Consider the following 27,283-nt stretch of genomic DNA (forward strand, 5'->3'; position numbering starts at 1 on the left):
AGTGTAATTATACCTTTGCCATTAATATGTTTATAAGCAACTGAAAAAAGCACAAATGTCAGGGCATGTCAGAACATCTCAAGGACCCCAAAAACCCCTCAGACCTCAGAGGGTTAAGTTATATGTATACACTTTTTCTTTCTTTTTGGTCTTCACCTGAGTGCTTGTATAGGATTGGTTAATTGATGTACCACACCCACCTAGGCCAGTGGCCAATGCCTTGAATTTTTATTCTTTAAAATCTGTACATCGTTGCCATTGACTGTTTGACTCTGAAGAAGACGCATGGGCGTCAAAACGTTAGTCATTTTGCACCAATAAAAATAATTTAAACGTTGTGTGCTCCGGTCCTGCTCCTTGGTCCTAGCTAGACCTTGGGTCTCCTCTTTTGATTTTTGTGTCCTGTTCTGTGAGCACCAACCAGGCTGTTGAAGCGCAAGTGACCCCTTTTTACTGGTCTCTCAGGAGGTTGTATGATGATCAAGTGTGAACATCCTCAACAGAAAACCAAGCCAAAATACATCTGTAAAGAATCCTTTCATGGAACTTATTGCTTTTATAAATATCTGCTCACTACAGAAGTCTCATCTGTTTCAAATAAACTGATTTATGATTTGTTGATGTACAGTATGTAATGTTTCATTGAAGGTCACTTATCCAACATCATAAGACATTTCTGAAGAGTAATTTGATGTTGATGATGACAGAAGATCATCAGACTGTGAATGTGTTTGTGTATCGTGATGAATCTCTGAAGAATCTCTGTCCGTGGTGCTGAACACCTGAACCACTCTCTTCCACCAGTAGGAGATCAGACTCACATTTTACTCTTGAAAATATGCTCAGATGTTTCTCTGTGGCTGTTGACAGTGTTTTATGATTTATGGAGTGATAAAAAAGAGAAATCCAAAACACCCTCTTTAAAAAAAAACTTTAATATGTCAACAAAATTAAACAAGAGTTGTAATGTTCAGATCTCTGTTTTAGAAATGCTCCTATAAAATACTCCATTTGCATATTTAAACATACCATTTCAGAAAACTTGTAATACTAAATAATCTTATTGTACTGTTATTAATCATGTCCTTTGTTCTCTGTTTGTCCTTGAACTTTGTTATACTTCCTGTTTCCTGTTCTGTCGGCCATCTTTGTAGTCCTCTTGTAGTTTTTCATGTTGGTTTCAGGTGTGTCGTTAGCTCAATTTCTTGTTAAGCTTGTTAGCCCCTGTGTATATACATGTTTGGAGTTGGAGGGCTATACAAGTCTTCCCACTGTCTACCTCTCAGTCTCCAGGCTCTCTTCCACTACACAAGCCTGGCCCTCAATTCCTTCCCAAATTCACCACCCTCCTGGACTTTTGTTTTTTGTGGAGCGTCTAGAATCCTGTCCTTAAGAGGGGCTCTTTCATGTGTTCTCTGTGTTTGATCAATCAGAAACCTGCGCTTATGGTTGCAATGTGAACCGCTGCTGTTTGTGAATGTTTCCAACAGATGTCACTGTCAACTGAAGCACATGTGAAGCATTAGTTTCACTTCCCTCTTTATTAATCTCTCTCTCTCTCTCTCTCTCTCTCTCTCTCTATCCCCCCCTCTCTCTCTCTCTCTCTCTCTCTCTGTCTCTCTATCTTCTCTATCTTCTCTCTCTCTCTCTCTCTCTCTCTCTCTCAGGGGAAGTGGGCGTCTCTGTCACGTTCAGCTCTTCATGTTAAACATGTAACCAGGAAAGAAACACTCAAAACTCTTCTGAACACACATCGAGAGCTTCAGAAGAACTGAATCTACTAACAACAGAGAAGATCATTTAATAAGAGAGAAGAATGAAGATCATCTGGACTTTCACTCTGCTGATGATTCCTGGTAAGAATCTGAACTCAGAGTAAATCATGAAAAACAGCACAGAATTGATGAGGAGAGTCTTTAACTTCAGTTCATGTTGTGGAATTTAAGAAGCTGTAACTAACTGAATTTAAATGCTGGTTTGTTGTAGGTGTCGTGAGCTCCACGAGTGTGACAGGATATTCTGGAGGAGTCGTCAACATCACATGCAAATATAAAAAAGGATCTACAGCAAATGCAAAGTATTTTTGTAAAGGAAAGAGGCCAGATAACCCAAAGTCTAAGTGGTGCTCTGATCTCATCAGGAGTAATGAATCAGATAAATGGGTTCAGTCTGGAAGATTCTCTCTGTATGACGACACAAGTTCATCAGTCTTCACTGTGACCATCAGAGATCTAAGAGAAGAGGATTCTGGGACGTACCAGTGTGCAGTTGATATAACTACAAAAAAAGATTCCTACACTGAAGTGAATCTGAAGGTTTTAACAGGTGAGTAACTGAGACCCTCAAACTCATGATGATCTCCACAACATCACACATAATGACAGTAATAATAATGAACACCTCTAGATGCTAATAGACCAGATAAAATGAAAAACCAAACTCTTCAAAATAAAGGTTCTGCAATTTTTTCCCCCAGGATTCCATGGTTGAAGGTTCTTTATGAAACCATAAATTACAATTAAGAACCTTTATTTTTGAGAGTGCAGAGCAAACATGAGATCTTTATCATTATAAAGTCAATTGAATGTCAATTAAAATTTCCCATGGACTCTTAGTTTGTATTATATTCAATTTGTTCCTTATTTCATTTCCTGTGCTTATGTTCTGTTTCCCTTGGTTTCCATGGTTTTTGATTATTCCCACATCAGTTTCAGTTTTAGGTCATTATGTGTGTGATATATTGCCCGTTGTTTGTTCCTTATAGCTTGTTTGATGAATCATTATGTTAATAAAAACCTCAACTTTATTCTCTACTGGACCGAACTGTGAGATTTATTAATCATTGTTTTGCTGATAACAGAAAGCATGTTTTCAGTGTTGTTTCAGTAAATAATGTCAGGACAACAGTTTATTCTGACTGTACTGCAAATCAAATGCTTATTACAATATTTAAACGAACACAATCACAATTTATTATATTCATAATGCCATTTATTGCCAGGATTTGTTAGATTTTTATTCACACACTGTAAAAAAAAGTTGGATGTCAGAAAGCCTGTAAATCATCAACTACAATAATACTGTAAAAACAGCAAATCAAGAGCAGCTGTGAAACAGATCTTTACTGTAATATACTTTACAGTGTTACTGTAATAATATCATGCACTGAATTAAAAACTGTTAACTCATTTCATTTGAGGAAACTGATTGTCAACTGCAATTTAATATTTATTCTGTGTTAGTAATGTACATTAGTGAGTATATTAGTATATTAGACATATTTAAGTCCACTAAAAAAAAAGAATGTTTCTTAAAACGTCAATTTAACTCAAACCTCCTGCAGATTACTGTTAGTTAACAACACACGCATGTGCTAAAGTCCTTAGCAAAGAGATCATCACATCAGCAACACTTTAAATCCTGCAAACAGTTTCATGACGCTCAGAAGTCGGCACTGTGTGGTTTTGTGTGTGAAACATGTCTGATGGTTGAATAATGTGTGAAAGACATCAGCGTCTGTGAGAAAGGGGAAGTGAATGATCTGTGAGTGGAGAAAGAAAGAAAACACTGTTTGTGACACTGAGTTTTCTGTGTTTTAGAGACAAACCGTCACAGAACAACATCATCATCATGGTTTAATTCTCCAGCGATCACATCTGCGTCTCCTGTAACAGGTACAAACACACTCTGAAACACACTCATCTGTGTCTGTGGTTGAGATGGTGACTCTCTGGTGTTTTCAGGCTCTCCTCTGACGGTCAGTGTGTGTGTGTGTGTGCTTCTGATCATCACTGGACTCGTGTTAGTGACTGTGACTCTCGTCAGGAGGCGTCGCTCTCACAGTAAAACTCATTCTTCCATCTTTACTCTCTTTAAAAGGACTTTTTAAACTGATACATTCACATTTGTATAGACCTTTTTATTTCCCCTTTTGTTCATGCAATAACTCCAGCTTGTTTGTTCAATTGTTCTTGTCTTTGACAGATCCGTCGTCCAAAAGATCTCAAGTCACACCAGGAAACAATGAAGAGGTTTGTAGAATTACTGTGATTGGAAAAAAAAAGTTTGTTTTGATCATTAATGAGAATGAATTACATTACCTGATGATTTAAAGACTGAGGATCTCCAGAACGGTTAAATATTCCAATTATTATTAAATACATAAATGTTTTGTCTCCCTTCAGGTTTCTCACGCTGGTTGTGATCACAAAGAGATTAAAGACGCCCAGAGAGAATTACCCACAAGCCCCTCTGATTCCTCTGCTACAGTTGAGAAAGGCACTGGTGACTCTCAGCGCTGCATCACATCTGCTGAGGATCTGAATTACGCAGTGGTGAATTTCCACAAGGAATCTGACTGTCCTGACAGTGTCAGTTTCAGGAATAATCAGGATTACAGTGAATACGCTGCTGTCAATCATCTCACGACAGCAGATAAACTGATGCATTTACAGTAAATATACAGACTGATTCAAAAGGGTCTAATCCCTTATCTTATTTTCAATAAGACATCATCATCTAAACCTCTGTTAATTCTCAATAAGAGCATTTGTAGACGTATGACAGAAATAAAGTCAGTCTGGTTAGTAATAAGTGAAGCTGGTAATGCTGTTTGTGGAGTTGTTTAATCCTCCTCTGCTGAGATCTTCACAGATGTAATGTCTTCTTTTCTCTTCAGTTGATTTAATATAAGACTGTGTCTGAAGTCAGTTGTAGTTCTTGTGTTTCTCTTTCCTTCAGTGATTCTGCTTGTTAACAGCAGGTGTTCATCACTAATGCTCAATCATCACTTAGTTAATCACTTAATTATCTCATTAACTTAACTCTGATTAAGAGTTACTTTAACACTCTTTAGAGTGGGACCTTATGTGCTCTGAGCAGTGTTAATTTTTCTGTGTAGCCAAGTCAGAAGTGTGACAAATGAAAACTTAAAACTATGATAATGTAGCAGTATGAGTTTAACTCGTAACTACTTGGCGTTCTTTTGGCCAATCACTGCCACAGCTTTTTTTTGCTGTTTTGCTGCTGTGCTACAGGTAAAGTAGCGGCTCTGCTGTCTCTACCCTTATTCCACTGTTATCAGTTGCCGTTGTGTTTACTATGTACTGAACGCTCGTAGATCTCCGGTTGGCGGGCCAGTCCTCCACCCCGTCGTTCAACGCATTCAAAAGCGGATGTTACCGAAAGCTACCTGTACTGTTTGTACCCTTTGAGCTGCCTCCTCCTGGGTGATACAAAACACTGCTTGATCGGTATGTGGGCTACATGTTGTAGGATTTATTTGTTTTATTTGGGGTTAACTATTTTTTTTATAAATAACAGGAACCGGGCTGGTTCAACTGGAGATTGACTTCAGCCGTAGAGCATTCATTCACTGGCTGCTGTTTTGCCTGGACGGCTGTTTCCGAATGTATATGTTTTGAACATTGTATCAGCAACTCTACTCGACGCTTGTTCTGCCTTCACGGCTAATGGGCAACCACGGCCTTACGGTCAAATGTGAGCTGTTTTATGTGGGCTAGTATTTCAACTGGTTTGAATGTAACTTAACTGAGGGGGTTGGCTCTTTACAGTTATAATTTGGTTGATTACGTTTTTTTTTCTCCTTTTCGTTATGTTACTTTCAATGTAGTTAAAAGTTGCATTTATGTTTTTTATTTTTTATCATCGGCTTTAGTTTATCTCATTAGATAATTTATATATGTATTTATAGTTGTTTGACTCTGTCTTATTACTGAATTCGTTTTCCTTGGCCACGGTCTCATTGTACGTTAATTGTACATATTATTTAGTTTTTCTTGGTTTATTGAGAAGTGTCTTTGTAGAATTTACATATCTTATTTTTCTTGTGTACTGCCGTTCTGTAACCATTGCTGGTTCTGGCAGTTTATTTATCTTGTGATCAAGATTATTTCAGTTTGTTCTTTTCATTTAAATATTATATTGATTTTCTTTCTGTTGAGTGAAACCCCTTTGATCGTGTGTGTGTGTGTGTGTTTGTGTCCCTGTTTCAGTTGCTGAGACTCCGGGTGGTGGTGTTGGTGTCCGGGTGGTGGTGTCCCCTTCCGGCGTGCTGTGTTGTCTACCCCGTTTTCTTTGCTGTGTTCACTGTCGTGTTTTTCAGTGTTTGTGTGTTCACGCGGGTGACTTTTCCTGGGATTCCTCCCTGCCTTCATGACTCCTGGTAAGCCTCAGCAGCAATTATAATTTGTCCCTCTGTTCCCCTCCCTAAAGTATGAATGTGTTTTAAATTGTTTTTAAATGATTGAAATAAAGTTTATTGTCCATTTTAAAAATGTAACCTCGTCTCTGGCTGAATTGTATACGTACCTGTGTGTCCTTAAGTGTATCAGTAATATTGCAATTAGGAAATAAATAAAATCATTCTCTGGGTGAAAGTCCCAGGGTGGCGTAGTCGGTGTTTTTGGGGCCGGTTCCACCTAGACTGTAACCTCCTCTGTTTTGTCTGCTCTCTGCTTCGCCACAATAAGCTAGAAAATGAAATAATTTAATTGGCTGATTTTAAGTTTGTCAAACTATTCTTAGCATGAATATGAAGATTTTATTTTAGCATTAAGCATGAAAATTGAACAAAAACTCATTTCAAATTCATAACTCTTTGTGTATTAAAGATGTGACATCATCTTAACTTGCAACACTAGATTTTATTTTCTTATAAGCATCATCTAATGATGCACAGACATTAATATTTGACATTAACAGTGACACTCAACAAATAAAAACATAAAGCAACATTACAATGCAGGAAGTGTTTAGTGTTTGTGATGAACAGGCTGTTCTCACACCAGCTCAAAACCACAAACAAATGAGCTGAAGGTTCAGAGTCTCAGTAAGAAACACAAAACTCAACAGAGACAAATGAAGAAGAACATGTTTTATGTGTAAGTCTGCAGAAGAGACTAAAATACACTCTTGTTACTGCAGAATAATCCAGGTTATTGAATGTGAAATGTGAAGCATGAACAATTACAATACTAAAGTTCCTTTATGACAAACATTGCAAACAGAGTTCTATAAATACGTAATTGATATAAAATGTTTGTACTCACACTTTAAAACAATGTTTAATAACCCATAAGTGTGAAAACATACATTTATGCCAGATAGAAAAGGGCTGAAAATGAACATTATAAATTTTAATATTTCATTCATGTGTATCTCTTCATTTTTTTCTCTAATAAGCACTGTGTGTGTGTTTGTGTGTTTGTGTGTTTTATTTTCAGGTTTCTCCATGATCATCATTATTTGTGTGTGTGTGAGTCTGCTGCTGATTGGTGGATTCACTCTGACTGTGTGTAAATTAAGACACAAGAGACGAGGTTTGATCATTTATTATCTGTTGAAACAAATTAATAATGAAAGTTATTTGAGTTTCTCTGTTCTGCTTCAATGAGCAACAGTAAAATCTCAATGAGTTTCTGTCTCAGATGCTGCTGTTCATCTCCAGTTTGATCTAGTTGGTCTATGTTTTACTAATTGATTCATTTTGTTTTGGGTAATTAGGAAGAACCTCGACATCAGAAAAGAGAAAGAGGGAGAAAAATACATTGGTGAGTCACAGTGTGTTTGTGTGTGTGTGTGTGTGTGTGTGTGTGTGTGTGTGTGTGTGTGTGTGTGTGTGTGTGTGTGTGTGTGTGTGTGTGTGTGTTTGTACATATGTTGTGCTTATGTGAAGTTTTCTCCTTTTATTGTAAATTTTCTCTCTATTTTTCATGCTCAGATTAACAGTCATGATGAACTACCCACAATCCCCTCTGATGAGCTCCTGTACACGTCTGTCAGTTTCCAGAAGCATGAAGAGTCTCTCAGTGAAGCTTCAGTCACTGTCAGTAAGAACGAGCTTTACTCTGATTACGTCACGGTCAGTCGCCGCATGAGACTCAACTAACTCACTTATAACAGATCACAGATCAGCACACATTACACCAGTATTGCTAATGTTTACAATTCATTGATACAATTCTCTTTATAATCCATAAATTAGTGTTAAAGACGTGTTTTATTGATCACGGTCGTTCAGCAGTATTTTTCTTTTTCCTTTTTTATATGGACCCATGAGTCTGAAATAAATAATAATAATAATAACAAGCAGCGATGAAAGGGCCCTCGCACCCGTGCCATCGTCACTCGTTGGCTTTAGGAAGACAGAGCATGGTTGGGCAATGTGCATTTAAGGAGGTATACAGTATATAGTAGTTGCTAGCATGTTTAGTATGTTTTTAGCATGCTTAGTACACAATAGGTATGTGGTTAGTACTGCATTACTGTGTTAACCAGTTCAGTTTCTGTTGGCAGTAGGTGGGGTTATATATCTGAATATTGCTTTGTAGATGTGTTCAGTGCAGGACTTTTATGAAGTATGTGAAGTTTGGGGCAGATTGGATATTGTATGTTTGAGTTACAACAACTTCCTTTAGCATTTCTAACATGCTTTAGAACTTAGCTATGTGTTGCTAGCATGTTTCTTGCATGTTACATATTAAGTTTGGGGCAGATTGGACATTCCATGCCTGTGTTACAGCAAATTCCTATTTAATTGCAGCAATAGCATGCTTTAGCAATTAGCTAAGTGTTTGCTAGCATGTTTTAGCATGTTTCTAGAATGTTGTTAGCATGTTTAGCACTTGCTGGCACTTTTTTATATGTTATTAGGAGTCCACAACAGTGTTTAACATGTCACTTCCTGTTGCCAGCAGGTGGCGCTTTGACTGTAACTGAATATGAGCATTGTCATGTGTTCAAGACAGAACGCTTATCAAAAGTGTGAAGTTTGGCGCAGATTGGACATTGCCTTCTTGAGTAACAACAACATCCTGTTTCATTATATTAGCATGCTTTAGCACTTAGCTTAGTATTGCTAGCATGTTTTAACATGTTTCTAGTATGTTGTTAGCATGTTTAGCACATGCTGGAACTTTTTTATATGTTATTAGGAGTCCACAACAGTGTTTAACATGTCACTTCCTGTTGCCAGCAGGTGGCGCTATGAGTGTAACTGAATATGAGCATGGTCATGTGTTCAGGACAGAACGCTTATCAAACGTGTGAAGTTTGGCGCAGATTGGACATTGCCTTCTTGAGTAACAACAACATCCTGTTTCATTGAATTAACATGCTTTAGCACTTAGCTAAGTTTTGCTAGCATGGTTTAACATGTTTCTAGCATGTTTAGAAGTCAATGGCATTTTTAACATGTTGCTAGAACGGCATCAACGTGTTAAACATGACACTTCCTGTTACCAGTAGGTGGCGCTATTACTATAACTGAATATTCTCATGTAGATGTGTTCAGGCCATGACTCTTATCAAATGTGTGACGTTTGGGGCAGATTAGACATTCCGTGCCTGAGTTACAGCAAATTCCTATTTAATTGCAGTAATAGCATGCTTTAGCAATTAGCTAAGTGTTTGCTAGCATGTTTTAGCATGTGTCTAGTATGTTGTTAGCATGCTTAGCACTTGCTGGCACTTTTTTATATGTTATCAGGAGTTCACAACAATGTTAAACATGTCACTTCCTGTTGCCAGCAGGTGGCGCTATGACTGTAACTGAATATGAGCATGGTCATGTGTTCAGGACAGAACACTTATCAAACGTGTGAAGTTTGGGGCAGATTGGACATTCCATGCCTGAGTTACAGCAACTTCCTGTTTCATGGCGAAACATCGAAATTTGTCAGGCCGCCGAGGACCCGCCCTTCGACGAAAACTCAAGATCTTCGCAATTTAACGTCGCAAAGGCCTTAAGATTACACTCACCAAATTTGAAGATGATCAGATTAAAACTGTAGGAGGAGTTCGTTAAAGTACGAGGCATGAAAATGGCAAAAACTGCACAAAAATCTGAGAGGAAGTTGAAAATGGCTGACTTCCTGTTGTGTTTAGGGCTACGCTCCAAGAGACTTTTTTGTAGGTATTAGGTGATTACATGTATGTACCGAATTTCGTAAACGTACGTGGAACATAGCGGGAGGCGCACTCCGTTGAACTTTTATAGGTGGCGCTATCGAGCCATTTTGCCCCGCCCAATTCTGAAACCTATATAAGATGTAAATTTTCGCCAGTTCTGACGCGTGTGCAAAGTTTCGTGAGTTTTCGAGCATGTTTAGGCCCTCAAAAATGCGATTAAATGCGGAGAATAATAATAATAATAATAATAAATATAGCTGCGAGCAGCGATTGCGGGCCCAAGCCGGTGGCACCGCCACCCTGGTGCCTTTAGTTACACTAAAGGCACCGGGGTGGCGGTGTCACCGGCTTGGGCCCTCCATCGCTGCTGGCAGCTATATTTATATATATATATATATATATATATATATATATATATATATATATATATATATATATAATAAAGACGGGAAATTGTACTTGTCTTACCTTATTCTGATTTTATGATACACTCAAAATATTCCACAACAAATCCTTTAAATTTAATGTAAAAATAAAAACGAAAGTAAGCCGTGTTGGTCTCACGTAACCCTCTCATTAGAATCAAAATGTTTCAATATTTGCGATGTATTTGGATGCTAAACTATTCTTTATTATAGGCTTTGTACTTCACTCGTGTTCCAATATCGATGGAAAAAATCATCCTCTTCACACGCGCAAAAATGTGCTTGGAAACATCACAGTGGAGCTCTGCTTACTGTGAATGGTACAAATTGTACTACTGACTATTTAAACAGAGCAGTGTAATTCGTATATGTTATGTTGACTATTTTTATTATTATATTGTATTAGGGCTATAATGAACAGGCTGCGATGTCAAGATTGCAATTCTGGAATGTGTGTGTGTGTGTGTGTGTGTGTGTGTGTGTGTGTGTGTGTGTGTGTGTGTGTGTGTGTGTGTGTGTGTGTGTGTGACGCGGTTGCGGTTGAACAGTGGACACATAAAAACATAAATAAAATGTATTAGTTTATTCCTACTTCCATAGGAATACATTGAAAATGCTCGCTCTACTCCGCACCATTATCAATGTCTGTGCGGACATCTGTATTTTATTTTCGCTTTTAAGTTAGCGATTTAAAAGCCCTCAGCGGTGTCACACGTCGATTAACCGGTGGGAAAATGTTATCACAGTCACATCCCTAATATATAAATACAATAGGCCTACCTGAAAGAGAATTTTACTTGCCCGACCAGAGTATAGCCTGATTAGAACGTCAATAACAAAACAAATTACTTGGGAATCACTAAAACGAGAGATTATTCTAATTTCATTACATTCATTTTAAGTTGCAATCAGCAGTTAATAATAAATGTCTTACTGATCAATGGTAACAAGGTTGCCCTGCTGAGGCTCATGCAGCTTCTCCAGGAGAATTGTAAACAAATGAGCGCAGCACACAAAAAAGCAACCCAGTTAACAACATACTGACTATAAAAATGACAAATATGGAGTTTTTATATATTTTATAACATATAAGCAACCTCACTTGACGAGTAGGCTACTATTTCCTGAATACAATCACGATTGAAACTGTGACATTGATTTCATACAACAGGTTAATAAACAGTTACAATTAAGTCACTTACATTTTAGATGCAATATTGACTGTTTTTGTTCTGTTTCAGCAGCAAAAATAGTTAAACAAAGATCACAGCAGAACCATCGTGCATCTCACAGCAACTTGTTTTCTCATTACTGAATGATTCAGCATTTTGAAACGAATCGGTTGACTCAAAGATTCAATGGTCAATCCATAAACATCTGTCTCAATCATGAATGACTCAGTCATTCGAACGAATCGTTTGAACGAATGAATCAATGACTCGCTCATTAAGATGGTCGCCTGGCGACACCTAATGGCGGTTTAGTGTTTAAAAGTATCATTCTTTCCAACGTGCACCATTACCAATGTCAGTGCGGACGTCCGTTTTTTACTTTCACTTTTATATTAGCGATTTAAAAGCACCCGCTCGTGTCACACGTCGATTAACCGATGGGAAAATATCCTCACAGTCATACCTAATACATTTATATTTAAATACAATAGGCCTACCTAGTAAAACGTTTTATATACTATTTTGATTTCCTTTTGGACACAAGAGGGCAGTATAGCCCTATGTTTGCTTTTTTGTTGAACCAAATAGCACTAAATAGCCTGTTTTTAACTTTTTCATACTCCTTGAATAGCAAAAACAGAATAAAATGGGTTTAGTTCTAATATTTGTATAATTTTATATAAAAATAAATGGTGTATAATTACATTTTTAGAAGTTATGAGATGTTTCCTGCTTCCTTTTTGACATTAATTTAATTCCTCGCCATAGCAAAACCGTTTGAGATATTCAATATCCGTTTACAATTTAGCATCATTAATATATTTGTATCATGTTGAAAAAGTTTGGTGGGAATAAAATAAATAGTTTAAGAGGAGTGGCTAAAAATTCAGAGGCTGATTTTGCAAAAAAAATCCACATTCAGACCAAAATATCTGACTTCCTGATGGCCGGAGCTAATGAATATAAATTAGAAAGTTGTCCGGCTTGATGAGTACAATATACAAACTATTTTTTTTTTACTGTAGTTAAAACTAACCCGCCCACTTTTGTCAAAAGCATGTTGAAAGTGACACACTTCCTGCTGCCAGTTGGTGGCGCTATAACTTTGACTCACAATAGTTACATCCATCTGATCGGCCTCTTACCACGAACACACTGCTGAAGTTTCATCAAGATCAGTTAATGTATGCAGAAGTTATTCCACTTCGTGTTTCTCTTTTCTCGCCATAAATTCGTTTCCTCGCCACGGCCAAACCGTTCGAGATATCAAAAATCCGTCCGCAATTTAGAATCCTCAATGTCTTGACTTCATGCACACCGAGTTTGGTGGGGATTGGATGAATTCTCTAGGAGGAGTACTTCGCATTCCACAGCAAGCGTTTTCCAAACAACCCATAATAGCCGACTTCCTGTTGGGCTGGCGTAAAACTTAGAGCACGAAAGTTGTTCGGCCCGATGAGATCTATATGTGTACTGAGTTTCAAATTAATTCATGCAAGCGTGTTTGATCTATGGACCAAGTTTTGGGACCCCGTTCAAGGGGGCGCTGTTGAGCCCCCCTGCCACGCCCGGGTACCAGCTTCAACCCGTCCCTGATGGCCGCAGGTTCCGACTTGTATGTAAAGTTTCAAGAGTTTTTGAGCACGTTAAGGACCCCAAAAGCCCCTGAAACCTTGATTAACAATATAAAAGCAATAGTCAAATCCCCCCTCCCCTCACACACACAGAGACACAGAGAGAGGGAGAGAAAATTCTTCAGAAAATCCACATTCAAACCAAAATATCTCTCTTCCTGTTGGTCGGAGATCGTTAATGTAAATTAGAAAGTTGTCCGTCTTGATGAGAACAATACACATACCAAGTTTTGTTGTTGTTGATAAAACTAACCCCCCCACTTATGACTAAAGGTGGCGCTACTGAGCCCCTCACCACGCCCGTTTCTGAAACTTTGCACATGTCTACGGGCTAATAAATGTGATGTGTCTGTCGAGTTTCATCCAATTTCAAGTATGTTAAGAGTCTCAAAAGCATCAAAAAAGAATATTAAAGTTTGAAGCGTTGCCATGGCAACAGTATTAAAGATATCAAAAATCCTTTCACAGGTCTACATCTGCCGTGTGTTTACATTATACACATAAACTTTGAAGCAAATCGGGTAAAAATAAGAGGGTGATTTCAAAGCATTTTGAAAGGGACACACTTCCTGCTGCCAGTTGGTGGCGCTATAACTTTGACTCACAATAGTCACATCCATGTGATCGGCCTCTTACAACGAACACACTGCTGAAGTTTAATCAAGATCAGTTAATGTATGCAGAAGTTATAACACACTTCCTGTTTCCATTATTCGCCATCAATTCGTGTCCTCGCCACGGCCAAACCATTCGAGATATCAAAAATCTGTCCGCAATTTAGCATCCTCAATGTCTTGACTTCATGCTGACTGAGTTTGGAGGCGAATGGATGAATTCCCTAGGAGGAGTACATTAAATTCCACAGCATGCGTTTCCAAACAACCCATAATAGCCGACTTCCTGTTGGGCTGGCGTAAAAAGTAAAAGTACGAAAGTTGTTCGGCCCGATGAGATCTATATGTGTACCGAGTTTCATATTATTACATGCAAGCGTGTCTGATTTATGGACCAAGTTTTCGGACCCCGTTCAAGGGGGCGCTGTCGAGCCCCCCTGCCACGCCCGGGTACCAGCTTCAGCCCGGCCCTGATGGCCGCGGGTTCTGACCCGTGTGCAAAGTTTCAAGAGTTTTCGAGCACGTTAAGGGTCTCAAAAGTGCCCGAAAGGTTGACAGAAAAATAAGAATAAGAAGAAATATAGCTGCGAGCAGCGATTACGGGCCCAAGCCGGTGGCACCGCAACCCCGGTGCCTTTAGTTACCTAAAGGCACCGGGGTGGCGGTACCGCCGGCTTTGGCCCTCCATCGCTGCTCGCAGCTATATTTATATATATATATATATATATATACACCGTTCAAAAGTTTGGGGTCAGGAAGATTTTTAATGTTTTTAGGAGAAGTCTCTTCTGCTCACCAAGGCTGCATTTATTTGATTAAAAATACAAACAAAAACAGTAATATTGTGAAATATTATTCCAATTTACAACAGCTGTTTTCTATTTTAAAATATTTTACACTGTAATTAATTTATGTGATCAAAGCTGAGTTTTCAGCATCATTACTCCCGTCTTCAGTGTCACATGATCCTTCAGAAACCATTCTAATATGATGATTGATGGTCAATAAATATTAATTATTATTTTCAATGTTGAAAACAGTTGTGTACAGATTTTTTTTCAAAATGCGTTGATGAATGTAAAGTTCAAAAGAACAGCATTTATTTCAAATATAATTTTTTTAACATTATAAATGTCTGTACTGTAACTTTTAATCAGTTTAACTCATTCTCGATGAATAAAAGTATTGATTTATTTTATTTCTTTTCCCCAAAAATAAAATTAAAATTATTACTGACCCCAAACTTCTGAACGGTAGTGTTTAATGTTACAAAAGCTTTAGATTTCAGATAAATGCTGTTCTTTTGAACTTTCTATTCATCAAAGACTGTACACAACTGTTTTCGACATTTAAAATAATAATGAATGTTTCTTGAGCATCAATCATCATATTAGAATAATTTCTGAAGGATCATGTGACAGTGACGACTGGAGTAATGATGCTGAAAACTCAGCTTTGATCACAGGAATAAATAACAGTTTAAAATATATTAAAATAGAAAGCAGCTGTTTTAAATTGGAATAATATTTTACAATATTACTGTTTTTGTTTGTATTTTTAATCAAATAAATGCAGCCTTGGTGAGCAGAAGAAACTTCGCTTAAAAATCTTACTGACGCCAAATTTTTGAACAGTAGTGTATATATATTATATAAAAATGTAAGGGATAAGACACAGATAATTTTACTTGCCTGACCTGATTAGAACAATGAAAAAAACTTAAATGAAAAAATAACTTGGGAATCAATAAAACGGGGGCGCGATTGAACAGTGGACACATAAAAACATACTCTGTCATTTTGTTCAGAACATCATTCAAACTGCAAAGTGTTAACTTATATTTTTGTACAGTAGCAATAAAACACAACATTGTGCTTTTTTAAAATACATTCAAGCAATCCGCCCCGAAAATGAAACTAAAATGCTCACGGCTGCACAGGCATTCATAATGGTGCGCGTCCTCAGCGAGGAACGAGCAGAACAGAGTCAACGTTTTTTAGGTCATTCCTCCTTCCATAGGAATTTATTGAAAACGCTCGCTCTGCTCCGCACCATTATCAATGTCCGTGCGGACGAACATATTTTACTTTCGTTTTTAAGTTAGCGATTAAAAAGCCCCCAGCGGTGTCACACGTCAGTTAACCAGTGGTAAAATATTCTCACCGTCACATACCTAGTATATTTTTATATAGATATAATAGGCCTACCTGATTTTGAACACAAGAGGGCAGTATAGCACTATGTTTGACTTTATTTATTTATTGTTTAGACTAAACAACCATTCTGGCAGTTTTTAAACTTAAACATTCTTAAATTGAAAAAAAAGAATAAAATGAGTTAAGTTCTGATATTTGTATACTTTTATATAGTAATAAATGGTGTATAATTACATTTTTAGAATATATGAGCCTTTGAGTGTTTTCTTTTTAGACAATACTTTAATCCCTCGCCATAGCAAAACCGTTTGAGATATTTATTATCCGTTCACAATTTAGCATCATTAATATATTTTTATCATGTTGAAAAAGTTTGGTGGGAATAAAATAAACCACTTAGATAAAGGTGGCTAAAAATTCAGAGGCTGATTTAGCCAAAAAATCCACATTCAGACCAAAATATCTGACTTCCTGATGGTCAGAGCTAATGACTTTAAATTAGAAAGTTGTCCGGCTCGATGAGACCAATATACGTACTGATTTTTGTAATTGTGGGTAAAACTAACCCCCCCACTTTTGTCAAAAACATTTTGAAAGTGACACACTTCCTGCTGCCAGTTGGTGGCGCTATAACTTTGACTCACAATAGTTACATCCATCTGATCGGCCTCTTACCACAAACACACTGCTGAAGTTTCATCAAGATCAGTTAATGTATGCAGAAGTTATAACACTTCGTTTTTCTCTTTTCTCGCCATAAATTCGTTTCCTCGCCACGGCCAAACCGTTTGAGATATCAAAAATCCGTCCGCAATTTAGCATCCTCAATGTCTTGACTTCATGCTGCCCGAGTTTGGAGGCGACTGAATTAATTCTCTAGGAGGAGTGTTTCAAATTCCACAGCAAGCGTTTTCCAAACAACCCATAATAGCCGACTTCCTGTTGGGCGGAGCTAATAACTTAGAGTGCGGAAGTTGTTCGGCTCGAAGAGATCTATATGTGTACCGAGTTTCATATTAATTCATGCAAGCGTGTTTGATATATGGACCAAGTTTTCAGACCGTGTTCAAGGGGGCGCTGTTGAGCCCCCCTGCCACGCCCGGGTACCAGCTTCAGCCCGGCCCTGATGACCGTGGGTTCTGACCTGTGTGAAAAGTTTCAAGAGTTTTTGAGCACGTTAAGGGCCCCAAAAGCCCCTGAAACCTTGAAAAACAAAGATTAAGTGGAATAGACAACCCCCCCCCCCCCCCCCCCCCCCACACACACACACACACAGACACACAGAGAGAGAGAGAAAATTCTACAGAAAGTCCACATTCAAACCAAAATATCTGACTTCCTGCTGGTCTGAGCTAATGACTGTAAATTAGAAAGTTGTCCGGCTTGATGAGAACAATATACGTACCAAGTTTTGTGATTTTAGGAAAAACTAAGCCCCCATTTTTGACTAAAGGTGGCGCTACTGAGCCATTCCACCACGCTCGTTTCTGAAACTTTGCACATGTCTACTGGATAATAAATGTGATGTGTCTGTCGAGTTTCATGCATTTTCAAGCATGTGAATAGTCTCAAAAGCATCCGAAAAGAATCTTAAAGTTTGATTCGTTGCCACGGCAACAGTATCTAAGATATCAATAATCCTTTCACAGGTCTACATCTGCCGTGTGTCTACATTATACACATAAAGTTTTAAGCAAATCGGGTAAAAATAAGAGGATGATTTCAAAGCATTTTGAAAGTGACACACTTCCTGTTGCCAGTTGGTGGCGCTATAACTTTGACTCACAATAGTCACATCCATGTGATCGGCCTCTTACAACGAACACACTGCTGAAGTTTCATCAAGATCAGTTAATGTATGCAGAAGTTATAAAGCACTTCCTGTTTCTCTTTTCTCGCCATAAATTCGTTTCCTCGCCACGGCCAAACCGTTCGAGATATCAAAAATCCGTCCGCAATTTAGCATCCTCAATGTCTTGACTTTATGCTGACCGAGTTTGGAGGCGAATGGATGAATTTCCTAGGAGGAGTATTTTAAATTCCAGAGCGTACGTTTTTCAAACAACGCATAATAGCTGACTTCCTGTTGGGCTGGCGTAAAACTTAAAGCACGAATATTGTTTGGCCCGATAAGATCTATATGTGTACCGAGTTTCATACTAATTCATGCAAGCGTGTTTGATATATGGACCAAGTTTTCGGACGCCGTTCAAGGGGGCGCTGTCGAGCCCCCCTGCCACGCCCGGGTACCAGCTTCAGCCCGGCCCTGATGGCCGCGGGTTCTGACTCGTGTGCAAAGTTTCAAGAGTTTTTGAGCATGTTAAGGGCCCCAAAAGTGCCTGAATAGTCGTAAGAAAAATAATAATAATAATCCTACCGGAAACAATAGGGCCTTCGCCCTTTCAGGGCTTGGGCCCTAATAATAATAAATAATTCTACCGAAAACAATAGGGCCTTCGCCCTTTCAGGGCTTGGGCCCTAATAATAAACAGAGCAATTCCAAGAGGGTCCTCACACCATCGGTGCTCGGGCCCTAATAACAAAGTTCAGACTGTTGAATCATGACACACTTTAAAGTTTCTATTGCTCATGTTTCTTCTTTCACATGTGTAAAATAGCAGTTGTGTCAGAGGTTTATTGGTGTATGTAAAGAGTTTGTCATCTCAGTTTATCTGAGGGTGTGAATAAAACAGGAAATACAACACCTAAGTGACACTTCTAGAAAATACTGTGAAGTTTCCACTCCAAATGCAGAGACACGTACATTTAAATGCATCTTTTGACACATAAAACCTCTTTAATAGCAGCTCTTAAACAGACACAAGTTTAAAACACCTTTATGATGAGACGCATGAAACATGAGAATATGTTCAAAGCTGTTAAAGGCTCTTTCTCATCTCTCTGAATATTGATTATTTTCTTTGATCTGCTTTAGGTTTGTACACGAGATACTAGTTACAGGGAGATCATGAGAAAGATTATTTATAAAATGGTTAGTTCACTCAAAAATGAAAATTATTCCATAATTTACTCTTTACCCTCAAGTCATCCTAGGTGTATATGACTTACTTCTTTCAACAAAACACAATCGATTATTAAATAATGTTCTGGCTTTTCCAAGCTTTATAATGGGAGTGAATAGAGTTTTTGAAGCCCCAAAAAACTGCATCCACACAGCAAAATCCCCAGAGTTAACTCAACACTGCTCAGACACATATGATCCCACTCTACAGAGTGTTAAAGTAACACTTAATCAGAGTTAAGTTAATGAGATAATTAAGTGATTAAGTGATGATTGAGCATTAGTGATGAACACCTGCTGTTAACAAGCAGAATCACTGAAGGAAAGAGAAACACAAGAACTATAACTGACTTCCAGTCACAGTCTTAGATGAAATCAACTGAAGAGAAAAGAAGACACTAAATCTGTGAAGATCTCAGCAGAGGAGGATTAAACAACTCCACAAACAGCATTACCAGCTTCACTTATTACTAACCAGACTGACTTTATTTCTGTCATACGTCTACAGAAGTTCTTATTGAGAATTAACAGTTTAGATGTTAATGTTTTAAAAGCTCTATCAAAAACATCACCATTATAGTGAACAGTGTTGCCTTTAGTTGGGTACTTTGTCTCTTGACTTCTTATGTGAGTTTATGGTCTTTTAACAGTGTTTACCAAAACACATTATTGTTGCAAAGAAAGCCAATTTTTTGTCTTAAAGTTTCTCATGAACACTGGAGGTGTGTGTGTGTTTGTGTGATGAACAGACAGTTTTTTCCGTCCAGCTCAAAGCCACAGAAAACATGTGAAGGTTGAGGGTCTCAGTTCAGTTTAATTAGGGCGCTTTCACACTGGCAGTTTAGTGCGGACCGGGGCACGGTTCGCATGAAAAATCGCTAATGTGAACGCTGTCATCGGACCCGGGTGCGCACTAGAGTACCGAACCCGAGACTACCTGGAGGAGGTGGTCTGAGCTCGGTTGCTCCCGAACCGTGGCGCGGTTCGCGTTAATGTGCAAGCAACACGGACTCGGGTGCGTGCTTGTTCAGGAAGTATAGTATCCCGCGCATGCGTATCACTGTCGCATCAGTGAAAAATCTTCTGCGAGCAGCAGAAACACGGCGTCCCCTGGATATGTGCTGAATTACACCATGTAATGAACATAAACGTAGTTGTCTCTCACTATGTTGTGCATAATAGCACCAAAAAAACAGACAAATTACAGCTATGCTCAGTCGAGTTGTATTCTCCATGCGTTTTCCGTGTGCGTTTGCGATGACGTAAGATCACTGCAAACGCACCTGGGTTCGATACAACTAATTGAGTGTGAAACCAGACCAACGCTGCGGGGGGCGCCGGGAACTAGCGCACTCGGGTTCGGACCGCAGCAAACGAACCCAGTGGAAAAACGCCCTGAAACACACTTACTCAGGAAACCCACAGAGAGACACATGAGACTGAACATAGAGACAGAAGATGAACAGAAGACAATAAAGACTAACAGCTGATCATTCAGTAATTCACCTTCTACATTTACTGAAAGTGGTGAATTGAGGAAAAGAATGAAAAATGTTTATGATCAACAAATTATCCATTTGTGATTTGACAATTTTCTTTAAAAAAAGATTGAAATCTAAACATTGAATCCACAATTCAATGACAAACAATGTCCGTAAAAATCATTTAAATGTCATGCATTTGTTGTTTAGTGCATTTCGTACAGTATACAATATACTAACATAATTGTCCATCTAGATATAGATGTAACAGAATTACTGAATGTGAAATGTAAGTTTCTGATGTTGTTTTATGATATTATGTATGAGACAGAAATCAGACGATAAACAGTGAAATGACGAGTCTGTACATTCATGTAAAAAAAAAAAAATGTTTGAAAGAATATTTTAAATAATAAAAAATATATATTTGTATTTATTTATTTATTTTCTAAGATAAAAAGGCTGGTAAATGTCTTTGTGTTTGCAGGGTGGTTTGATACTGAGGTCAGTGTGATAAAGATCATCAGCATGAGATGTTCTTCAGCTTGTGGTTTTCTTTTGCTCTATTTATGTTCTGCGGGTCAAACCCTGAAACCCTTCAGCCTCCTGCAGGTGTGAGAAAAACAGGAAATAGTTTTCTATTACCAATGGTCACAGACTTTCCACTCCATAAAACAGATGCTGTAAATATGTGTAATAAACTTTATGAAAAATTTAAATCTTGTTCATAATATATCTCAGTAGTAGTAATAGGATACACCATATGTCTAAATGATTGATGGCCTCTCTAAAAGATTTATGGGCTTGACCGTTGTCCTTGCCCTACATATACCCTGCAAGTACATATTCTATCCCCTACACCTAAACACCACCATCACAGAAAACTACATTTGTACATTTTCAAAAATTAATTAATTAAATAAATAATTTATTATAATTTCTAAGCTGTTTTGCGCGCGCGCGAACACACACACATGGTTCTAAAAAATGAACTAATCTCTTTTTTTAAATGAAATTATTATAAATAAAATATATAACCTATGTATAATAACATATGTTACTAAAATGTATTTAAAAAATGTAAACATAGTTTTAGCTAAATTAATATATTTATAAAAACACCTTACATTTTCAGAGCACTGAAGAAGTAGTTGTTTATGCAATGATAAAAAAAATAAACAATCTAAAAAGCAAATAGTTTAAGTTGTCATTGTAACGATGTAATCCTGGAGACAAGTTGAAGTGGACCCAAATGCAACTTTTATTAACAAAACAAACATTAAACAAAGGCTGGAAACTGGAAACAAAGACAAGAGCCAGGGCGGATCAGGCAGTACAGGCGACCAGGGCGAAGCAGGCAGTGCAGGCAACCAGGGCGGAGACGACCCTTCAGGGGGACCAGGCGGACCTGGCGGTTCAGGGCTACAGGGCGGACCAGACAGTTCAGGAGACCATGGCGGCGCGGCCTCCATGGTCCTGTCAGGGGACCTCAGGCGTGGCAGCGGCCATCTCTGCTGAGGGCTAAGGCGACGTGGCGTCGGCCATCTTGTCCGGAGACTCTGGCTCGGCAGGACTGACGTGGAGAAACTCAGGCTGAGGGGATATTGTGGGCTTGTGGAGCTCGTGCATACGTTTAAAAATAAAATATTTATATATAAATATTTTTGTGTAATTAATAGACATCTCTCTGGTGGCATATGCATAACTCCATGAAGCTACTTCTGACTCAATGTGGCTTTAATCCTATATAGCGGTTTACGACACCCCTATACAACCCCTCCAGCGGGGCGGGCTGTCCTGATAAACTCTACACGGAGCTCAGCCTCAGTTATCGCACACAACCCCGGTTTTCCTAACTGAAGGGCTCTAGCTCTACTAGCCGTGGACTGCTGACAAGGACCATTGTCTGGTTGTTACATGGACTGTCAAAATCCACTTCTCTGAGCCTGACGCAAACTCTGCTTCTTTGACTCCCGCTTCTGACCCAAAAACCCAAACTTCCGAGCGTTAACGCACTAGGTCTGGACGATTGTGCCGCAAGAACTCACTCAGGAGATTCCAGGAACTAACTGTGTCTTTCATCATCGAATAAGGGACTATTCGAAAATCTAAAAACTTCTGAAATGGCTACGCAAAAACTGATGGAGAGCAACTCCCTGTTGAGTTCTGGCGATGCGGGGCACAAGTATCATCCGGCGTGTGAGTGCGCCACGGGCAATGAGTGTCATTTAAGAGCTACGCTAGACTGTATGTTTAACCCCCTGAGGTCGGCTGTATCGCCGGCGATACCAGCTCGCTTTTTTTTTTATCAGTGTAAAAGAAACTCATAAATACTCTGTTGACTTTGATTTTCCATAGGAGTTTCATACATCAATCGATTCTGTTAAATGTGTATTATTTTTGTGTATACTCACAATAAAAACAAAGTGTTGTGCTTTTTGCCAAATAAAGAAAAATAAACACGAAGCGAGTTCTGCCTTCTCTCTGCTAGTGAAGTCCATTCTGAAACGCGTCCGAAAATGAACAATAACTCCGCGAATACTCAGTCAAACAGGCATACAGACACACAGGCATGAAGCTTGAATTCTCTTCTTTTAAATGAAGTAATTTATATAAAAAACTAATATTCTCATCTTGTGAAATCTGTATTAAAAGAGAGCGATTCCAGTCGAGCTCATCTCAGCTCATTACGTTTTAATCGGCCCCGCCCACGGAGAGCGCGCGCTATTCAAACGCAAATGACTGAGACGATCCCATACAAACTGTGAACGCCCCCATATCAGCTCGAGAAAACACATCAAGTTTATTCAGATAAGTGTACTTGTCTACACTGTCTCGCAGCGCTGTGAGGAATAATACTAATGGAAAACGTACCTCAGAAGTGCTGGTATTTCGAGGAGCAACGGATGGAATAATGTAGTAAGTTTTTTTTCATTCTCAAGTAAATCGCGTTTCTGTGTGAATGAATGAACGAAAGAGATGCGCTGTTTACCACAACTCGCAAAAAGCATTATATTCCACAACATTATATTCCTTATAATAAAAACGAAAGACCTATGTTACAGACAAATGAAAGACAACATTTCGTTGATTAGTTTTGGATAGATTACACATTTTTACTGTAAAATATCTGCCACCTCAAATAAGCTTTTGTTTGCCAATTTTTGCTAATATGTTAAATATAGTATGTTTTGTCAATGTAGGCTATATTCGAAGTAATGAATCCTTAACTTTGAAATATGTATGATAAAATGTATACTTTCGTTTTTACAAAGAAAGATTACACTTCAATTGTTGTTGTAATTGTAACCTTTTTAATAAAAAATATATATTTACAAGGTAGATGTAAACAAATGTTAAAAGGTAAATATAAGCCTTTTCTTTAAATAATTTTTATTGTGTTTTATTATTGACAAATTTGGGGAGAGGATACATATTCCAAAACTGAAAATACAGTATGAGAATTAACTGCACAATTACTAGACATGTTTTCCTTGGATATTATACAATTTGCAAGCAACATTTGTGAAAAAAAATATAAAAAAATAAATTGACATGCTTCCAACTGTGAACCAATTTGGTAGAATATATATATATATATTGCTCGTGCATTCTTTCTTGTGGCTATAGGTGACACACCTGAATGAATGGCTCATTAAGTATGCGGGCCCCATTGTCTCCTCAGGTGTGAATCACTAAATATGCATGATGCTGTTGAATGGTTTACGCCCCTTGCGCATATTGCCTTTACAAACAAAAAGTGTTTTACAAGATTTAAATCAATGTATTGTGTTATGTGAATGATAAGGGCAGGATGATTTTCACATCATTTTGAAGAAAAAACTCTAGGCAACGACATCAATTAGTCAAAAGTCTTATTGTCACATATTTAGTATGTGTTTTGTGGCCTTATTTCAGAAACTTTAGTTTTTAGTTTTTTCAATAACCATGCATAAACATTATTCTCTCAAAAATACAAACATGTACATGCATGTTGCTCACATATTATGGTAGCCCTGTTTGTGCTAAATAGAGTGTAATTATACCTTTGCCATTAATATGTTTATAAGCAACTGAAAAAAGCACAAATGTCAGGGCATGTCAGAACATCTCAAGGACCCCAAAAACCCCTCAGACCCCAGAGGGTTAAAGATAATTTTAGAGGCCAGATGGTTGGCTTGATGCACAGGATCATCGATGCTGCATGTGATATGAAAAACGATTGTGCGCAGGATACCATACGTGTTAGAAATCTCAAAAATGAAATGGATGTCGTAAGAGGCTTGACAAAGTCATGGACTGATGTAACGCCCATGTGTTTTAATGGCAAAGAGCCTAACGGCGTAATCCTCTGAAAAGTTCTGGATGTGTTGCGTGAATGTAGTGAATGTAGTGATGAATTAGGAGTCACTGAAATACTCTGTATCTGTACATTTGTACATCTCTGTGTGTCACTGCTGTCAAAAAATGCAAAAACTGACAATGGTGAAATAGTTGAAAGTCTGGTCAGCTATACCCTAGAGCAAAACATGATAGCCTGCAGAGATTTTCTATTCTGGTTAGACCATCTGTAAATGTCATTATTGTTTTACTTTATGTATGTAATGCCGGTCTATCGTTTTCTTCACTACCTCAATGTGTGAATGTTTACTCAAAAGTATAATGTTGAAATAAAAAAATAAAAAAATGTTGTGGTAATGTCTGAGCTCATAAAAATAGCATTACACAACTTATTCTTTAGGACAGGGGTGCCCAATCCTGCTCCTGCCGATCGACTGCCCTGCACAGTTCATCTCCAACCCTAATCAAACACACCTGAAGCAACCAATTAAGGTCTTCAGGATCACTTGAAAATGTGAAAATAATGTGCTTGTGCAAAACACCCCCACAATGCAATGGAGTGGTTGCCAGTTCTTCATGGTAAAATTGGGCAAACGTAAAATCGTTTATATCAAATGTGGTTTTACTAATCAAACTGCAGCCTTTCAGAATATAAAACATTTATTTTATTTTTATTTTATTTATTTATTATTACAGGGACAGTGCATATTAATAAACATTTCTGTCAATATGCCAGAGTTAGCCAGAAGGCTATTTTTCATCTGCAGTCCCCAGACAGATGTTAAAAGTCACCCTAAAAAAAATAAAAAAATTGTACAATACATTTAGTAAGAAATCCTATTATGTTAAAAAATACAGCCGAAATACAGCAAACCAACAATCAAACAAACATCTGACAAAAACATGACATATACTAGAGGACCAGCGACAAGCATACTAGAGGCACAGCTAGAACGCGCAAGTGTTTTTGCCAGAATACTGTTCACCCTGTTATTTCATTGTTGTTTTTTAGTCAAGGTAAGCCTATCTTCGATCCTATTGTTACTTTGTATTTTTAACTTCACATAATTCTGTATTTTAGAGAGACGCGTTGGCACAATTAACAACAGCCGCGAGTGAAAATTAAAATTATTGTTACATTTGCACTTAAGCCTTTGCTCCTAGCAGGTTGGAATTGCCACATTTTCGCGTTATTTACACTTAATTGCCCGACCGAAACAGCATCTGTAAGAATAGCTTTAAATAGAGACATTTCAGATCATTCCAGCAGGACCAGCGACAAGCATACTAGAGGCACAGCTAGAACGCGCAAGTGTTTTTGCCAGAATACTGTTCACCCTGTTATTTCATTGTTGTTTTTTAGTCAAGGTAAGCCTATCTTCGATCCTATTGTTACTTTGTATTTTTAACTTCACATAATTCTGTATTTTAGAGAGACGCGTTGGCACAATTAACAACAGCCGCGAGTGAAAATTAAAATTATTGTTACATTTGCACTTAAGCCTTTGCTCCTAGCAGGTTGGAATTGCCACATTTTCGCGTTATTTACACTTAATTGCCCGACCGAAACAGCATCTGTAAGAATAGCTTTAAATAGAGACATTTCAGATCATTCCAGCAGGACCAGCGACAAGCATACTAGAGGCACAGCTAGAACGCGCAAGTGTTTTTGCCAGAATACTGTTCACCCTGTTATTTCATTGTTGTTTTTTAGTCAAGGTAAGCCTATCTTCGATCCTATTGTTACTTTGTATTTTTAACTTCACATAATTCTGTATTTTAGAGAGACGCGTTGGCACAATTAACAACAGCCGCGAGTGAAAATTAAAATTATTGTTACATTTGCACTTAAGCCTTTGCTCCTAGCAGGTTGGAATTGCCACATTTTCGCGTTATTTACACTTAATTGCCCGACCGAAACAGCTGTACTCACTCAAGCGGTGAAAGCATTATCCGTATATCTGTGTAATTTGCGCGCTGTCGCGGAAGCGTCAGCGGAAGCGTTCAGCCTCCTCGTGTGAAGACCGACTCGGGAAAAGACCAGCGACTCTACCTGCGCGACTCCACCGAGCAAGGACACCAGAAAGGCACTTAAGTATCTCCTCTTCCCCTTCTCTTCCCTCTACTTACCTTATTGTTCACCTTAATCAACATGTGCTTTCAATACATTCCTGTTATCTCTCGGCACCGTCCTTTCATCACGCGCAATAGGCAGCGCAATACTGCCAATCTGCGTCCCATCCTCACATCCTCACATACTCCTCTCTCTCTTTCCGTGGGTCTATGGAATTGTCAGTCAGCAGTCAATAAAGCTGACTTCATTCCAGCCTTTGCATCTCATTCTACTCTTAGTATCTTGGGGCTGACTGAGACCTGGATTCGTCCAGAAGACTCAGCAACCCCTGCTGCTCTCTCTAGCAATTTCTCCTTCTCCCACTCCCCTCGCCAGTCTGGGAGAGGTGGGGGTACAGGGCTTCTCGTTTCTAACAATTGCAAATACTCCACGCT

The 27,283-nt window shown here is 38.3% G+C and overlaps 3 protein-coding genes across 5 annotated transcripts in view; all 3 read left to right on the forward strand.

Moving 5' to 3' along the window:
* The window catches only part of LOC309493717 (polymeric immunoglobulin receptor-like), a 125,231-nt gene that overhangs the window by 14,803 nt on the left and 83,145 nt on the right, over positions 1–27,283 (forward strand). The window lies entirely within an intron of this gene.
* LOC309493804 (uncharacterized protein) lies at positions 1,721–5,688 on the forward strand. Its single transcript, XM_082163056.1, has 6 exons — positions 1,721–1,856; positions 1,987–2,325; positions 3,600–3,674; positions 3,744–3,842; positions 3,985–4,031; positions 4,185–5,688. Exons 1-6 carry the CDS (start codon positions 1,817–1,819, stop codon positions 4,455–4,457), a joined length of 873 nt encoding a protein of 290 aa, XP_082019182.1. The 5' UTR covers positions 1,721–1,816; the 3' UTR covers positions 4,458–5,688.
* LOC309493887 (uncharacterized protein) overlaps positions 5,859–27,283 on the forward strand; it is a 91,178-nt gene continuing 69,753 nt past the window's right edge. Inside the window, exons 1-4 of the mRNA XM_082163170.1 lie at positions 5,859–6,184; positions 7,245–7,340; positions 7,525–7,571; positions 7,742–8,015. Coding sequence (XP_082019296.1) covers positions 6,175–6,184; positions 7,245–7,340; positions 7,525–7,571; positions 7,742–7,909 — 321 coding nt within the window. The 5' untranslated portion in view covers positions 5,859–6,174 and the 3' untranslated portion in view covers positions 7,910–8,015. The remainder of the gene's footprint in view (positions 6,185–7,244; positions 7,341–7,524; positions 7,572–7,741; positions 8,016–27,283) is intronic.

This window comes from Leuciscus leuciscus, assembly GCF_965113295.1.
Source record: "Leuciscus leuciscus genome assembly, chromosome: 3".
Lineage (NCBI taxonomy): Eukaryota > Metazoa > Chordata > Actinopteri > Cypriniformes > Leuciscidae > Leuciscus > Leuciscus leuciscus.

Excerpts from the sequence above, each read along its gene's own strand:
- LOC309493804 (XM_082163056.1), top strand. The coding sequence starts at position 1,817 with ATGAAGATCATCTGGACTTTCACTCTGCTGATGATTCCTG. Across the intron at positions 1,857-1,986 it reads CACTCTGCTGATGATTCCTG|GTGTCGTGAGCTCCACGAGT; the intron begins GTAAGAATCTGA and ends GGTTTGTTGTAG. Across the intron at positions 4,032-4,184 it reads CACCAGGAAACAATGAAGAG|GTTTCTCACGCTGGTTGTGA; the intron begins GTTTGTAGAATT and ends GTCTCCCTTCAG.